The 18,246-nt window shown below is 36.8% G+C and overlaps 1 protein-coding gene across 11 annotated transcripts in view; it reads right to left on the reverse strand.

Annotated features, from left to right (window-relative positions):
• Positions 1 to 18,246, reverse strand: part of LOC126483787 (putative thiamine transporter SLC35F3) — a 647,658-nt gene that overhangs the window by 200,183 nt on the left and 429,229 nt on the right. For all 11 annotated transcript variants that reach the window (XR_007587781.1, XM_050107011.1, XM_050107014.1 and 8 more), the window contains one exon: positions 15,763 to 15,891. Coding sequence is in view for 10 of the 11 variants with exons in the window: in XM_050107011.1 (XP_049962968.1) it covers positions 15,763 to 15,891 (129 nt within the window). In the remaining variant the exon portion in view is untranslated. The remainder of the gene's footprint in view (positions 1 to 15,762; positions 15,892 to 18,246) is intronic.

The following is an 18,246-nucleotide window of genomic DNA, read 5'->3' on the forward strand; positions in this document are numbered from 1 at the left end:
ACACAAGGTGTCCAAGTATTTAGATTTCTTTTGCTTCAAAGAGACACTTTCTTGGATTAAGTTTCAGTCCACCTTGTTGGAGACACTTAAGAACAGCCCTCAGCCATTTTATATGTTCATCAAATGTCTCTGAGAACACTACAATGTCATCTAAATAACAAAGACACATAGTTCACTTCAGGTGCCTTAGAAGATTATCTATCATCCATTCAAAAGTTGCTGGTACATTACACAAACCAAACGGCATTACCTTAAACTCATACAGGCCCTCAGGAGTGATGAAAGCAGTTTTCTCACATGGCTTCATCTACTTTGATTTGCCTGTATCCCGAGTACATGTCCATGGTTGAGAAAAAGTTATCCCCCTTCAGACATACTAGTGTTTCATCGATTCATGGAAGAGGGTAAATGTCCTTTTTAGTTATCTTCCTGTAATCAACACAAAAGCACCAACTGCCATCCTTCTACCTTATGAGGACCACTGGTAATGACCATGGGCTGCAAAGGCTGAATGATGTCATTCTTCATCATTTTCTCTACCTCGTCACGAATTATTTGACGTTCCGTTGCTGACACATGGTATGCTCTCTGGCTTATTGGTTGATGGTCTCCAGTGGTAATCCAGTGCTTCACCATCGATATGTCTAATTTGCTCTTCACCTGTGGATTGAAGCATTCAGAGAACTCTTGAAGAATGGCAAGTAGCTTCTTCTGTTGTTCCTTAGTAAGATCTGGTGATAGTCGAGCTAGAAGATCTTGTCTTTTAGTTGTAGCACTAATTTTGCCTTCAGACTTGGCATGGGAGGTTTCTATGATTCTCAGCTGATCTTCAACTAATGGCTCAGCAGTTGCTATGCACATGGGTCTTGGCAGGATCTGCGGTTCTCGGTGACAGTTAACTATCCACAGTTCACTGAATCTGTTCTTAAATGAGATGACAGAGGCTGGGATGACCAAGTTATTCTTCAGTGGTATGCTCCTATTACATTCTAGTACAAGATTCATGGGTTGATGCATGGCTTGACATGTGACAGTTACCTTTCTAGTGCTGACTGCAGGAATGATCACACATAGTCTCCACACACTTGGATGCAAATCTTCCTGGCCACAGTATCTAATCTTGTCTAGCATAATCTCTGAGTGACCACAATCTATAATTGCCTGAGAAGCTTTCAAAAAGTCCCATCCGAGAATGACATCATGGCTATACTCTTATAAGATGATGGATTCTAAGGGCTGTGTATGGCTACTTATACCCACATGAATGGTACATCTTCCTGTAAGTTTTACATATTTCCCATTAGCCACCTTCAGCTGAGGTTTTGTTGTCGACGAATACGGTTTTCAGAAACTGCCAATGGTACCCTTCCAAAATGACTGAATATGGAATATGATGCTCCAGAGTCAACAAGAGCTTGGGCTGGTTAACAATCCATGAGGATATCGACGTAGTTTCCTATCAATTTTGTAGTGATCGACGGCAGAGGATTTTTCTCTTCGGTGGCCTCACCTCCTAAGGAAGGTCACACCCTTTAGTTTTCCAGGTTGCAGCGGCTAGGTGATTGGCTGGAGCTTCTAAATGTCGATGAAGACCTTGATTGGCGTGTTGGGGAGCATCCTCTCCAGCAGCTAGCTTGCGGCAGTGGTGACCTATGTTGTCCTGCACCCATATCTTATTGTTCATCTTCGTCGTCCTGGAGTTGGTGTCAGATAAGATAGGTCTGCTGTCTTCTCGTGCAGGCATCAGCAAATATCCACTGCCTTTCTCAAAAATAGTGCGCCACATGTTGGTTATCCTGGGTCCACCAGACATCAGTCTTCCTTGGTGTCCAAACAGGTTCCTCATGCGGCATTGTAGGAACATAACTCTGGCTCAGTCTCGACTTTTTCACCATTTTAAAGGGAAATGAAGGATGAGAGATTGGGTTCAATGTCTGTTCCACTTCCTCCCTTATGACCTCTTGAAGTATCTCGGTTTTTTGCTTGCTGTGCAATCCAAGTGCCTTCTGAACTTCCTCTCTCACTATCTGATGAACAACACTTCTGAAATCAGTTGCTTCCTCCATCACAGACATCAATACAATGTTTGGAAGCTGTTCAAACTTCTTGTGTGTAATTCTTTTTTGATGCATTGTCTTGATATACTGACACCATTTTATGAAGTTGTCTGCTGTCAAAACCTCCTTCAGGTGTAGGGCTTGATAGAAGTCCTGAGCAACACACTTCATGAGATGTGCACCCCTATGTTCCTCCTTCATTCTAGGATCCACTATTTTACACAGTTCCAAGATGTCTTGAATGTAGGATGCTGTAGTTTCTCCTGGATGCTGTGCCCTGCACTTTAATTGATCTTCAGTCTTGCACTTCTGTCATTGTGTGTCGCCGAAACACTTGCGCATTTCCACCTGGAATACTTCAAAGCTTGTGAACTTTTCCTCATTGTTCTCATGCCATTGTTTGGCAGTGCCCTCAAAGTAGAAAAATACGTTATCCAAACACATGGTGTCATCCCATTTTGTTAAATTTGGCTGTATGCTCATATACCTTCAGCCACTTGCTTGGATCTTGGCTATCATCACCAGAGAACCCGGAATGATGTCTCATGTGGTGGCACACAGTTGCTGTCATCACAGCAGCCTCTTCTTCTTCTGTCTCCAATAGATTGCAATCTGTCAAATATGGCCCGAACTCAGGTTTCTTGCCACATAAACAGCGGTTCTGTCATGGCCTGATGGGAGCCACTGTGTTGTCGATAATGTGCGCTATCACAAATTACAGTACCCAGCATCTCCACTAGAATAATGCTACATAGAAGAAAGTGTAATTAGATGAATGACGACCACTAACTTCACTTGATGAAGGTTTATTCAGCACTTGCACATACAAGAGTGCGGAATGAACTGCCTCCGGCCAGAACACATACAGTATATATACAGATACAGAACATTCCAATACAATGATTCTTGACATTTGTGGATACTTCTAGAATGTAGTTGAACCAAATATAGAAATGAAAATTGTGCAGTTCAGCTGAGTTTTGAACTCATGACCCACCATGCAACAGTTTAGTATCATAACCACTACAGCACAGTGCTACTCAGCTTCTGCTGTGACAATCTTATAGTCTTCACACCTCATAGAATACAGAATCCTAATCAATAAAGGCCAGGAAGTTTCCATATTTGATGTATACAACTGATATGTTGACAAACACATTTTTTCAACCAAGAGTCTTTAAAATCTAAAACATTACTACCTTATTCTGTCTAAAGTCTATGTCATAACACCATCATCACTGCTATATGAGACTGCGTTTGGGCCATCTGATTGTAAATTTAACATCATAGTAGGTTCAAGGCTTATACCCAGTTTCACCTCCCTATCTCAGTCTTGTTCCTGAAACATTTCAGTGTGCTCATATTAAAGAGGGGATGTTGTCTGTTGCTTCATGCACAAGTGATTCAGTGTCAGTTATCCTGAATGTTTTGTTTCTTTCTCCTACACAGTCTTTAACTGTGCCAAAATTAATTCCATCAGATTATACTGACAGTTATACATAGATAAACACAAGAATGTTTGACCACACTCATTGCAAGTTAGTCAAGTTTGTATGTTCTGCCACAGAAATTTGGCATGAGTATGGTTTATAGTGACTGGAATATTTTTATGTTCCAGTCAGAGTACAATATCCACTTTCTTGATGTTTGTGCTTAGTGTTGTCTCTGTAACAGCTGGCATCCAGGGTAGTGCCCATTTACAAGAAAGGAGACAAAAATTGCCCATCTAGCTATCGCCAACTCCCAGTTGTGTGATTATCTGACATGTAATTACATTATTACTGCAGTACAATTTGGCTTTAGGAAGGGCAAATCCACAGTCCATGCCATTGACTCCCTGATTAAAAAAGTGCTTAATGCTTATGAAGGAAAAAATTATGCTCAGGCTACCTTTTATGATCTTAGCAAAGCCTTCGAATGTGTGGAGCATATTTCACTCCTCATTAAACTAGTTTTCATTACGGAACCACAAACAGTGAAGGTGACAACATTTTCGAATCTTTCCTCAGTAACCATAAAGAAATTGTTTGTATTGGTAAACAGAGATCTCAGCTAGCTGAAGTTAAGTGCAATGTGTCACAAGGCTCAGTATTAGGACCTCTGCTATTTATCATAATGACAAACGATCTACCATTTTACATAAATACTCACTCCATTCTCTATTGAGATGATACCACTTTTTTCAATATCAGCTCAGCCGTGGATATGCTCCAAACTGTGGCATATGACACAATATCACAAGCATCAGTCTGGTTTCGAGCTAATGGATTCCTGCTTAATGAGAGTAAAACTCAAAAGATTGTATTTAGTTTAAGAGATCTGCCAGTAGCAGACCTCATGGATAGTGTTAAGTTCTTAGGTATTGTTATAGATAGTAAATTGAGTTAGGAGCCACATATTAAATACATTAGTGCAAGGCTGTCTAGAGTGGTGTATTTGTTAAGGAATTTAAAAAACCGTGTACCTGCGGCCTATGTAAGATCAGCCTACTTTGCTTTTTTTTCAAAGCATTATATCTTATGTGCTTTTAATATGGGGCAAAGTCTCACACCTTCAGGACAGTTTGGTACTTCAGAAGAAAGTAATTCGAATTATCACAAACAATGATAAACTGGCCCACTGCAAACCACTGTTTATCAACTTAAAAATATTAACTGTTATAAACCCTACTGCACATAAAGAGCAACTTATCAGAATACCAGCGTAGAAGAGATGTACACTCTCATGGAACCAGAAATAGTAGCCATCTTGACATACCTTACTACAGATTATCCAAGTCACTGAACAGCTACAAAGTGATGGGTATGAAGATGTTTGACAAACTGCCACCAGAGTTGGTGGAAGCTCCATTTGATTTATTTAAAGACAAATTATTCAGTTGGTTAGCTGCGAATCCTTGCTACTCACTTAAGGAATTTGATGACTGTAAAATATCATAGTGGTACCGGTTTGGAGAGTACAGCATAAATTCTTTAACTGAGTAATTTATGATGCAATGTTTTCATATTATTTGATTTTAAATATTGTATTTTATGGAAAACCAATAGTGACATATTGATCTTCAACCCATTTATATATGCTGTATAACTTGTGTATAAGTAACTTGACTGTGTCAATTGCTGTAATAGCTAAACGAGAATAAAATTTCATTCATTCATTCATTCATTCATCCATGGAACAATAAAATGACCATCTTCTAGGCAAAGTACGGCAAGAATTATTCAGAGAGCCACTTCTTGGAAGTGGCGGTGTTTATTTCCAAGTAGTAGTTACTGTTATTTTTCTTACACCTAAATACAAGTTTATTCTGAACCAGAATAATTATCCAAGGGCCTTTTCCTTTGGGAACTTTAATACCGTCAGTACCATAACTCATTTTCCAGAAGGTATTCCTGGAATGATTCTGATTCATCCATGTTTCATCAAGATAATACACTGCTGAACTAGCTCCATTTCTTGTATAAGGAATATGGTTTGTGCTGCACCTATGTCACTTCTTTTAATTCACCTGTGTCACTTCTTTTCATTAAAATCTCTCTTCTTAACACATTTGAAACCAATATCTTTTAAAACACTTTGCACTGATCAAGTGTTACCTTTGAAGCTAATATTCTCATGCATAATTGTAATGACTTTTCGTGATGTCATGTATTCACGACCTATATACATTTCAAATGTGGAATGTTGTCAGAACCGTGCATTTGTGTTAAAGGTTTCTTGCAAATACTGTGCTTTCTAGGAGACATGAAACAAAATTTTCCTGAGTTGTCTACAGCTCTGATGCTTTTGCTTACAGTTCTGTCAATAGTTCTCATGCTGATTCTGCATGCTTCTGCAGCTAATTTTTGTGTTTTCAAATGTCAGCATTAGGAGTTCTGCCTTCAAATTCAAGTTTGAGGAAATTATATATGTTACAATATATGACTATGGGTCTGCCTTGATATAAAATACTTTTGTTTTTAATTTATTTCCAGAAATAGTTTCAGTGACAATATTGCAATCATTAGTGGGTTCCTTAATTCTAAGACATGCAAAAAGATAGCATAGTTACAAACATTATAGAACATTTTTACATTTGTACTGCTTGATTCCAAATATTGTTTCTGTGAATAGTTTCATAATACCTCATTTATTTGAAATCACAGCATGATTTCTACATTTGTTTCTGTTTTTACCTGAGGAAGCTTGAACGATACGGTGTGAGAGGTGTGCGAATCAGTGGATTAAATCATATTTGGAATATCGCTATCAGGTAACTGAAATTAAGTACATGGAAGGAAGTGAACTCCAGGTACACCTTTCAGAAGCATGTGGACTAAGTTGTGGTGTTCTACAGGGTTCTATTTGAGGTCCCTTACTTTTTTGGTATACATTAATGATTTCCCATTACACATTAGGGAGAGATTCTGAACCAGCACTGTCTGCAGATGACACCAGTTTAATGATTGAAGGAAATAAAGAAGAAAATCTTTTGTGTAATGATAATAATAATATCAGTGAAAGCAAAAATGAAAAAGAAGAGATACCACAGACTGTGTTGATGGAAAGAATTTTTGTAGTTGACAGAAAAGTGAACAATTTGGAAAAAAAGTAATATTCAATATAAATGCACAGACAGTAATTTTTTGTGTGTTGGTTATGCTCATTATTTTTGTGTTTACTGGATGCAAAATGGTCAGTGCACCTGTGTCAGCTGGGGTAGCACGTACAGAAATTCTGCCGTGTTGTGCACTGATCTCACAAATGCTATGAAAGCTGAAGTTTGTTTTCAACCAATAATATAAAATTAGATGGAAGTACTGCAATCAAATTAAAAGTAGATGACAATGCGTAAGTAGGAGGTTCACTGATTTCTAGTGAATTCATTATGTAGTGGAAATACTTCCCCTAGCTGGATGATTCTATTCTCCCTTTCATAGATCACTCAATTATCATCGATTCTCCTATCGTTAGATTGTAAGTGAATAGAAACCGTCATCTACTTTGCTCAGTTAGCATATATATAAGAGTTTACTATTTCAGGACTGGGTTTCTGTGTGACAGTAAGCACTATGAGGGTGGAATCATGACTCATAAAAAATATGGGAATGTTTTGATAAGTTTTATGACCTGTTGTCTCTTTTGGTTCCTGAATACAGCAATAGTAATGAGAATTTTGTGTCAATAATAATAAATTTCTCTGAGCCAAAGGATGAGGTACATATGAAATAAGTCAGAATATGTAGTAAAAGAAACAGGGAAAGTCTAGAATACATGATTTAGGGCTACCTGTGACAACAAATTAAAGCTTTGGTGCTCAATGCAGTAATTGGAAAAGTACATCTGTGGAAAAATGTATCATATGCCAGCCTTTCAGGCATAAGTTAAGGTGAAATACAGTTGTCTGTTATAATAATCAAAGTAATAAAGCAATTTTGTAACTCTATTGCCCTTCAGGCCACAGCTCAAGGTATTATGATGATATAGAGCAAAGTAACAAAGTCAGCAAGTAAAGTATGGTGTCTGCTATATTTTGAAAAATATGATTCATCTATATGATTATAGTGGGTTATTATGGAATGCTGTTCTTTTGAGTTATTTTGTACTGAGCGAAGCACGTGTTCACTTGTTTTTCAATGAGATGATGAAATATAATAAACAGGTAATGGTGAAGTATATAAGGAAGTATGTTGGTTATAAGAATAATTAAGCATAACTGATAAACTAAACAGAAATGAAGTCATAAAGAGAAGCAATAAGAAATGTATTGGTAAGTTGCTCATCATTAAGGAGTCTCTTTGAAGTAGGGATTTCTTTTTTCCATGGAACATATTTGAGTTAGGCAACTTGTAGCTATCTTGTAATGTATGACACTGAAAATGTGAATCTGAATGAAAGAGAAATATTTTGATGAAATACTAATTATGTTGAGTGTGGTTTCAGTTGTCTGAGACTGCAGTCATCTGTGGGAGTTGTGTTTGAGTGTGTGTGTGTGTGTGTGTGTGTGTGTGTGTGTGTGTGTGTGTGTGTGTGTGTGTGTGTGTGCGCGCATTTTTGATGAAGGCCTTAATGGCCAAAAGCTATAATTGAGAGAGTCTTTTTTGTTGGGTCTATCTGTGACCCAACATCTCCGCTATATGGTGAGTACCAACTTTCCTCTACATCTACATCTACCCCTACATCTACGTGGTTACTCTACTATTCACAATAAAGTGCCTGGCAGAAGGTTCAATGAACCACCTTCAAGTTATCTCTTTACCATTCCACTGTTAAATAGTGCACGGTAAAAACAAGCCCTTAAATTTTTCTGTGCGAGCACTGATTTCTCTTATTTTATTGTGATGATCATTTGTCCCTATGTAGGTGGGTGCCAACAGAATGTTTTTGCAATCAGAGGAGAAAACTGGCGATTGAAATTTCATGAGAGGATCCCATCCCAATGAAAAATGCCTTTCTTTAAATGACTGCCACCCAAATTCATGTATCATGTCTGTGGCACTATCTCCCCTATTTCACAATAATACAAAACAAGTTGCCCTTCTTTGAACTTTTTTGATTTCATCTGTCAGTTCCACCTGATGCAGATCCCACATTGCACAGCAGTACTCCAGAAGAGGGCAGATAAGCGTGGTGTAAGCAGTCTCTTTAGTAGACCTGTTGCACCTTTTAAGTGTTCTGCCAATGAATTGCAGTATTTGGTTTGCTCTACCCACAACACTATCTATATGATAATTTCATTTTAGGTTATTTGTAATTGTAATCCCTAAGTATTTAGTTGAATTTACTGCCTTCAAGTTTGTGTGACTTATTACTTAATCGAAATTTAGTGGATTTCTTTTAGTACTCATATGAATAACTTCACACTTTTCTTTATACAGGGTCAATTTCCACATTTCACACCATACAGATATTGCATCTAAATCATTTTGCAATTTTTTTTGGTTATCTGATGACTTTAAAAGATGGTAAATGACAGCATCATCTGCAAACAATCTAAGAGGGCTACTCAGAGTGTCTCCTATGTCATTGCTATAGGTCAGGAACAATAGAGGGACTGTAACAGTTCCTTGGGGAACGCCAGACATTACTTCTGTTTTACTCAATGACTTTCCATCTATTATTATGAACTGTGGCCTTTCTGATGGGAAATCACGAATCCAGTCACACAACGGAGGTGAAATACCATAGGCACACAGTTTTTTTAGAAGACGCTTGTAAGGAACGGCGTCAAAAGCATTCCAAAAATCTAACAACATGAAATCATCCCCTGTCGATAGCACTCAATACTTCATGAGTATAAAGAGCTAGATGTGTTTCACAAGAACGATGTTTTCTGAATCTGTGCTGACTATGTGTCAATAAATAATTTTCTTCGAGGTAGTTCATAATAGTCAAACACAATATATGTTCCAAAACCCTACTGCAAATCAATGTTTGTGATATGGGTCTGAAATTCCTATTTCCCTCTTTCAGTATTGGTGTGACTTGAGCAATTTTCCAGTCTTTAGGTGTGGATATTTCTGTGAGCAAGCAATTTATATAATTGATAAATATGGAGCTACTGTATCAGCATACTCTGAAAGAAACCTGACTGGTATACAATCTGGACTGGAGGATTTCCCTTTATTCAATGATTTAAGCTGCTTTTTTACACTGAGGTTATCTACTTCTATGTTTCTCATCTTGGCAGTTGTTCTTGATTGGAATTCAGGAATATTTACTTCATCTTCTTTGGTGAAGGAGTTTTGGAAAACTGTGTTTAATAACTCTGCTTTAGTGGTGCTTCATAACTGTTATCGTGCAGTGAAGGAATTGCTTGTATCTTGCAACTGGTGTGCTTGATGTATGACCAGAATTTCTTTGGGTTTTCTGCCAGATTCTAAGACAGAGTTTCAGTGTGGAAATTATTATAAGCATCTCACATTGAAGTAAGCACTACCTTTCAAACCTCTGCAAAACTTTGCCAATCTTGAGGATTTTGTGTTATTTTAAGTTTGGCATGTTTTTTTCATTGCCTCTGCAACAGTGAACTGACTTGTTTTGTGTACCATGGGGGATCAGTACCATCACTTATTAATTTATGTGGTATATACCTCTCAATTACCATCGATACTATCTCTTTGAAATAATTTGACATCTTTTCTACTCTTACATGATAAGAACGGAAGCAGTGGAGACTGTCTCTTAAAAAGGCATTAAGAGCATTTCTATCAGATTTTTAAAATAAATATACTTTGTGTTTCTTTTTTGATGGTTGAGGTTGTTATGGTATTCCGTCTAGCAGCAACTGCCTTGTGGTCGCTAATTCCTGTAACCATCATGATACTCCCTATTTATCCAGGATTATTTGTTGCTAAGAGGTCAAGTATGCTTTCACAATCATTTACACTTTGAGTGGGCTCATGTACTAATTGTTCAAAATAATTTTCTGAGAAAGCATTCAGTACAATGTCAGATGACATTTTATACCTGCCGCCAGCTTTAAATGTATGATTTTTCAAGCATGTTTCCAACACAGCTACTACAATTTACAATTACAATACTAGTCGTTTCTACAACTACCTTACTGTGTTTTACCTGCCACCTTTTAGATGGATGCCCTTTCTGTGGTTTCCTGAGGCCCTCTAATCTAAAATACTGCCAAGTCCCTCCCACACAGCTCCTGCTACCCATGTAGCTGCTTCCTGTGTGTTTTGGACTCATCACCTATTAAGCAGGACCCAGAAACCCTCCAGCAGATGGTACAAGTCAAGGAATATGCAGCATACACGGTCACGGAACTGCCTGAACTTCTGATTCAGACCCTCCACTCGGCTCTGCACCAAAGTACCACAGTGTCATTGGTACCGACATGAGCCACCACCTGCAGTTGGCTGCACCCTATACTCTTCATCGCATCTGGAAGCACCTTTTCCACATCCAGACTGACTCCCCCCGGTATGTACACAGAGTGCACACTGGCTTCCTTCCCCTCCTTGACAGCCATGTTCCTAAGGGTCTCCATTATGTGCCTAACATTGGAGCTACCAGCTACCAGCAACCCCACCCTCTGTGAATGCTCATATCTGTGTGATGAAAATTAGAAAGAAACAGTCTTTCTATTTGTGTTTTTGGTAGTGACTGCTTAGATTAATGACGAAAATCAGAAAGAAACCAAATTTTGTTAGTTAACTGGCAGGAAATAAAAAAAAAAGACAGGAATTAGAGTATTCTAACAGAATTAAACACTAATGAAGATAGTAAGTATGAAAAATAGTAAGTAACATTTTACAAACTTTATTTAAATTTGACATTACTCCTTCAGTGATTTGAGTTAAAAGTACAGGATAACATGAAGCAGATTCCATTCCCTTTACATTCTTTTAGGGGACCAGTTATGTCAACACAAAAAATGAATATTTATGTGTAATGAATATGTTAATTCAAAGATGAAACAATTTAACACGGGTATAAGTGTAGAAATTAGTAGTGTTTGTTTTTTCTTCGATGTATGATGATCAAGCAAAACCATACCTCAGGACACTAAAGGACAGTGAGGGACATTGGATAGCCAGTTGGACTTGTGAAAGGTATATACTACGTGGCATCTAACTGTATTAGTGAAAAAAATGTGTGAAAAGTGAAACGTTTTTCTTCTGTGTTTTTAGGGAAACAATAATAAGAGCTTTTTCTTTTTTTTCTAAGGAAACAATTACTCAGCATGTAAATGTGTCTTTCGGTGCAACATGAAATTATGTCTTATAAGATACATGGTTTGGACAATGTGTATTTCTTTGCATTGTAGATTTATGGCCAGTTTCAGCAATCAAGCCAATTTTGAATCAAAGTGTGATAAGGTTTGTAAAACTTTTGAAGCTAATTGTCTAAGTACTGGATTATACAGTCAACTACTTGGCAATATCTGTCTATATAACCCAATGTGGGGATCAATGACAAACCAGATGGATTCTTTCCATGTGTTATGTTTTCCTTCCACCAAAATTTTTTTTCCTGCAAATTTTGTGATATTTTTTATATTGTCATTTATATAACACGTGACCAGTAGCTAAATATCTCAGACATTGGCCCAGGACAAATGCAGTTTAACTATGAAAAACCTGTAGAAATGAATAAAGTAGTCATGCATGATGAAAATGTTTTATAAACACCTGTGCTAACTTAATTTCAAAGCAATTAACAATTTTAGACAAAAAATTGTCACTGAAATAGAATCACATATTTAGGCAATCTAACCAGTGCAATTCAATAGAAATTATCACTGTATCTGGTTGTTCATGTTTCAACAAATCTGTATCCACTATTCAATTACTCAGAAACATATATCTTTAAACATAATTTGTGAGGATCTTGCAAACATTAAATCAATTCTGTTTATTGCAAACTTATAAAACGAGGATGATGGCAACCTGTTCAGATCAGTTCAAGTTCAGTCTGTAGAGTTTTGAAATGAGCAAGGTATATGTTCCTCAATGCAGAATAATGTGCCACAGTCAATGAATACACATTACAAATCAGAGAATGCACTGCATGTTATCTAAAGTTCATGTCTGGGTGTTTATTCACTAATTTAGTGACTGTTTAAAATTACTAATTTGACTGTGAATGAGTAAATATTCTTGTGGATTGTGTTAAATTTCAATAATGATTATCAGAAACTATGACACTGGAGCTACATCATAAGCAGAGTTATTTGCAAATCGATAATTACTGCACATATTTTATTTGTTCTGATATGATTATCTGTTTGAATGGGCAGTGTGATGAGTGACTTATATAGTGACTGTGTTCATGATACAATTGCCAGATGTGAATGACTGTAATGGTTTATGTTATGGTTAGATAACTGCTTTCAAACAATCTTACAGGACATCAACTGCATGTAGTATGCAGTTACTCACCTATCAGTGCATAATATGATTGATTACATTATGGTTAGCTTACTACATTTGAACAATAGTTCACTTAGCAGCCAAAATGTTCGAACTTCAATTTTTGGCGTAGACAAGAGTATTGATAATAGGTTATTCACATCATTAACTTTTCTTCCAATTTTGATGGAAGCATTGCTACAAAGGCCAAAAGTGCAGAGAAAATGGATAATCTACATGGAGACTAATCAATGCCATACGAGTAAATTTTTTCAGGTGGACATTGGAAGAGCTACATTGATCTGAGATTTACAACAAGTCATATTCTGATTTAGTTAGTTAGTTTGAAGTGAAACACATTAATTCAGGAGTTTCTGCCAATACATGAAAGTAATTTCCCCTAGAAATAAATTATAAGGAGAATGGAATTGGGACAAATAATTGGGAAGGGTATGGTGCAATTTCTGTCCAGCATTACACATTAAGGTATTACATAGTTTCCCTAAAACACTTGAAATTAAAGACAGGATTGTTCATTAACAAACACCATGTTAATTTATTTCTTCATATTTTTCCAGTCTGAACTTCTGATATGTACTTTATGACACTGACCTCAATGAAGCATTAAACACTAACACTTCACACAAAATTTATATGATAGGTATGCCAAATAAATATCCACCAGTAATACTATAGCACTAACAATTTTTAAGGGAGCATTTATAACAGTAAAACAATACATGTTATAAAAATTAATGCCCCCATTGAAAGTCTCAGCAACCTGTGGTTCTCAACTTCTCCAGGTCTCATGTCGTTAATTTCTTACCTTTTTCCAATTTCTTCAGTTTTAACCTACAGTTCATGACCAATAAATTGTGGTCAGAGCCAGGCTGTACAGGAGGCATGTTTTGATGTGGTAGGGATGACAGCTGTCAAAATGCAGGTACTATTGGTGGTTGCTGAATTTAATGTCGGAAAAGTTGTGGATGGAGCCATCAGAGAAAAGGAAGTGAACATCCAAGAAGGTGGCACACTGGATTGAGGAGAACCAGGTGAAGGAGATGGGAATGGTGTTGAGGCTGTGAAGGAATGAGGATGGGGTGCCCTGAGTGTAGAATACGAAGATATCATCAATGACCCTGAGCCAGACTAGGAGTTTACAGTTTTGAAAGGCTAGGAACATTCCTCTAGAAGGCCTACAAACAGGCTGGCATAGGAGGATGGCATGTGGGTGCCCATGACTGTGCCACCAATTTTTTGTGTACCTTCCTCTCAGAGGAGAAGTAGCTGTAGTTAGAATAAAGTTAGTAAGGTGTATAAGGTAGTGTGTCTGGAGTTTGAAAAACTGTGGGAACAGTAATGTTCAATAGTGGTAAGACTATGGGCATGAGGGATGTTGATGTATAGGGAAATGGTGCAACAGTGATGAGTAGGGATCCAGGAGGTAAAGGGTGGGGATAGTGGGGAGTCATTAAAGGAAGTGGATTGGCATCTTTGACATGGAGGCTAGATCATAGGTAACTGGTTGTAGGTGTTGATCAATGAGGGCCAAAATTCTTTCAGTGGTGGCATAATTGACAGCTACAGTGCAGTGTCTAGTATTGTTGGGTTTGAGTATTTTGGGGAGCATGTAAAGGTGTGTGTGTGTGAGATGTTATAATGGTGAGGGGGGAAATGGATTCAGGGGTGAGGTTCTGGGAAGGACCTAAAGCTTTAACTAGGGATTGGAGGTTGGACATCTGGTATGAGATTGCTGTTGACTTTCCAACCTGGAGTTTCCATTGTTTGAACCCTGAATTAAACTGGAGGCTATGTTTGACATCTGGCACAAGATCACTGTTGACATTCCAAACTGGAGTTTCCATCATTTGAATACTGAATTAAACTACATGAAAACATCAAGTACTCTGCCTTGACTGCCAGTAAATTTTGACTGCAGATTTAATGAACACTAAGAAATTGCTATGAACAGTTACCACAAAATGGTGCTATATCTATACTGGGGACAGAACTGACAGTTTTTGGCACTCATGTGATGTATCTTCTGTAGTCTACATAATTTTGCCGTCTTTGGCATTTACATTAGTTTGACAAGACCCAGAAATAGTGTCTAATCCGAAAATGGTGGCCAGATATACAAGCTTATTTTAGGGTGCAACAGCAAACCCAAAAAACTACTTTCAACTAGTATTCTGGGAAACCCTGCATGGTTACTTACATACTAACTCTATTTCAGCTTGTTTTTAAGCTGGTTTCTAGGAATTTTACGCACATTATTTTATTTAGTGCATGGTCATTCATTCCTTTTCCTGGCATCAGCAGGCTATTTTTGTTCATGGCATAATATGAGTCTTAGTGAGATTAAAACTAAAGATACTTTCTGTGAACCCATAATTGGAGCTCTTTTTTTTACATGACTAAGAAATACACATGCATTGTAAAACATTTACCACTTGAATCTAACTCAGAAATAAACAATGGTTTGGTAATGTTTACATTCAGATTCTTAAGGTTCATCAATTATTTAGATATACTGCATTTATAGTTAATATCAACTACACACATCTTGTGTGGACCACTAAGATAGTGCATTTGTTGTGCCATAGGAATATCACTATAACAACATCTAAGTAAGATAATATGAAATAAGTTTAATTATGTATTTTGGTTAACCTCTTCATCAAAAATACAACATAGTTTGAAAAATACAGGATATCGTTCTTTTGAAATATGCAGCACTTAAAGCAAGCAAAGGCAGTGATGTCATTAATATTGTGTGCCACTGGCAAAGAGGAAAAATTGTCACCCTTCATACAGACATCTAATGTAGATAACATAAACAACATTGCACTTTGTACCTTGTATACAGCAGAACCTGCAGCTGCACATGCGGCTAGCACAACTCCACCCAGTGTTCGACTTTTAGTGATTCCATCCATGTAAGCCAAGAGTGCAATGCCAGTGTCACACAGGATAACAGCTACAATCTGTGGTTAGAAATGGAGCATATCAATATTTAATCTAATCTTAGGTGAGATATGCAGTTGATAAAATATGTTTAGGATACTCTATTGAGGAGAAGCTTGTTGAGATACAAGGGAATAAGCTACATTAACAACTTGGAGAGAGCAATGCCAACATACCATATAATATAGTTTTAGATTTCTAGGCTGTGATATATGTTTACAGCTGAATGCATGCATTTGGGTTAATACAGAAACGGTATCACTATAACTTTCAGTAACTAGCTTGAGCTTTCCTATCAGCCATGATTTTATGCAATATAATATTTATCAAGTAAGGTACATCATCCTGTTATTTCTTTTGGAACAGGAAAAAATAATGAAAGGTAAAACTGGGAGACATTGACTAAATTAATACTTGATTTTTCTTTTTGAAATGCTGATGGGCACTTACTGAGTATCACAACTGGATTTTATAACTGTGAACACATTGTTTGGAGGGCTCTGATCTTAATTTTATTATTCAATACTTAATTACACATCTATTGAACCTAACCACAAAATTAGTTCCCTTAAACTCTTTTATTTGAAGAAATGTGAGCAAAATTTGAAAAGTAATCAAACTATTCAGCTTTGTGTCCTTTTTCTCATAAAAGACAGTCAGAACTAAAGAATGAATTATGCTGTTTTGTTGCATTTAGATTGTAGACTCAAAAAATATACATTTGATCTGTAGGTAATTTAATTTTATTTTGTAATCTGTCAAACATTCCAGAATGCTGTTCTTCCCAAATATTCAGTAAACTAGATAAAAAATCAGTAGTGTCATATCTCTTGAAACTTTCAGCATAGGGCAGGAGCATATAGAGGAACTATGGCACAAGTTTAAAAGAACAGTTGGCCATGCAGTGAATCGATATGTACTCAGTAGAACAGTCCATAATGGGATGAAACCTCGATGGTATACAGTCAGATGACATACTGAAAGCTTTGGATGAAGTCAGTCTGGTAGATGCTCTATTTCTGGATTTCTGAAAAGCATTTGACTCAGTACTACACCTATGCTTATTGTCAAAAGTATGATCATATAACTAACAAGTGAAATTTGTTAACTAGATTGATGACTTTTTGGTAGGGAGGACACAGTATGTTATCTTCGATGGAGAGTCATCATCAGATGTTGAAATATCTTCAGGTATGGCCCAGGAAAGTGTGTTGGGACCCTCCCTGTTCATTTAGTATATTAATGAACTTGCAAACAATATCAATAGCAAAATCAGGCATTTTTCAGGTGATGCAGCTATCTATAATGAAGTTTAAAAGATTTAAACATGGTACAGAGATTGGCGGCTTTCAGTAAATGTTCAGAAATGTAAAATTTTGCCCTTCACAAAACAAAAAAAATGTAGGTTCCTGTGACTACAATATCAATGAGTCATTGTTGGAATCAGCCCACGCATACAAATACCCGGGTGCAACACATTGAAGGGATATGAAATGGAATGATCACACAGGTTCAGTCGTGAGTTAAGGAAGCGGTAGACTTTGGTTTATTGGTGGAATACTGGGGAAATGCAATCAATTGTGATGAACCAAGCTGGGATCTCTTTACTTCCTCTCTTGTTTTGCCATCTGTCTCCTTCAAATCATTTTTTCATTTTTCACTAATTACCATTAACATACATGAGTATAATCTGCATTCCCATAAAAGAGGAAGGTTGGCCCCCAGTCTTTGGAAATGTAACACCAGATCTACTTTTGTGCTTAGTTTTGTGTATGTAATTAATTTTCTAATTTATTTTGAATATTCTTAGTTAATATCTTTTGTTATAGGGTGAAATCAGTAAATGTTTGTGACTTAGATTCTATTGTTGACATACAAATGAATATAAATTCTGTACTAATTATAAAAATTTGGAAGAAGAACTGTAGCATTCTTAAAGTATTTATTTGGCTCTACTCAAAAACATATTAGCAAAGCCAGCCCTTAAATAATTCCAAAGTAATTATCTGGTTTGTCAGAAATATTCCTTGCATAACTGTATCTGTTAAAGTCATTATTTAAACAAATAATTCAGCCCAACCATTGTTGTAGAAGAAACTGTTAAAAAGAAGGATTTTTTTTATATAGTCAGTGAATTGAATGGCTTATGTATTTATTGTAATTTCTGTAAATTAAACATCAAACAATGTATAGTTTCAGTGCCTATTATTGTGAGGATGTATAAAGGACAGATTTTTGGTCCCTAGTCAGTCAGTCCAAGGCCGATTTTCAGTCGGGATGTCTGTATCGGTTAGAGTAATAAATGGAATTAGTGTAACACAAATTAGGCTGTGTGTTAAAACAATGACAGTGTCTGTTCGATTTATTTGAGAAGT

The sequence above is a fragment of the Schistocerca serialis genome, chromosome 1 (assembly GCF_023864345.2).
Source record: "Schistocerca serialis cubense isolate TAMUIC-IGC-003099 chromosome 1, iqSchSeri2.2, whole genome shotgun sequence".
In the NCBI taxonomy this organism is placed as follows: Eukaryota; Metazoa; Arthropoda; class Insecta; order Orthoptera; family Acrididae; genus Schistocerca; species Schistocerca serialis.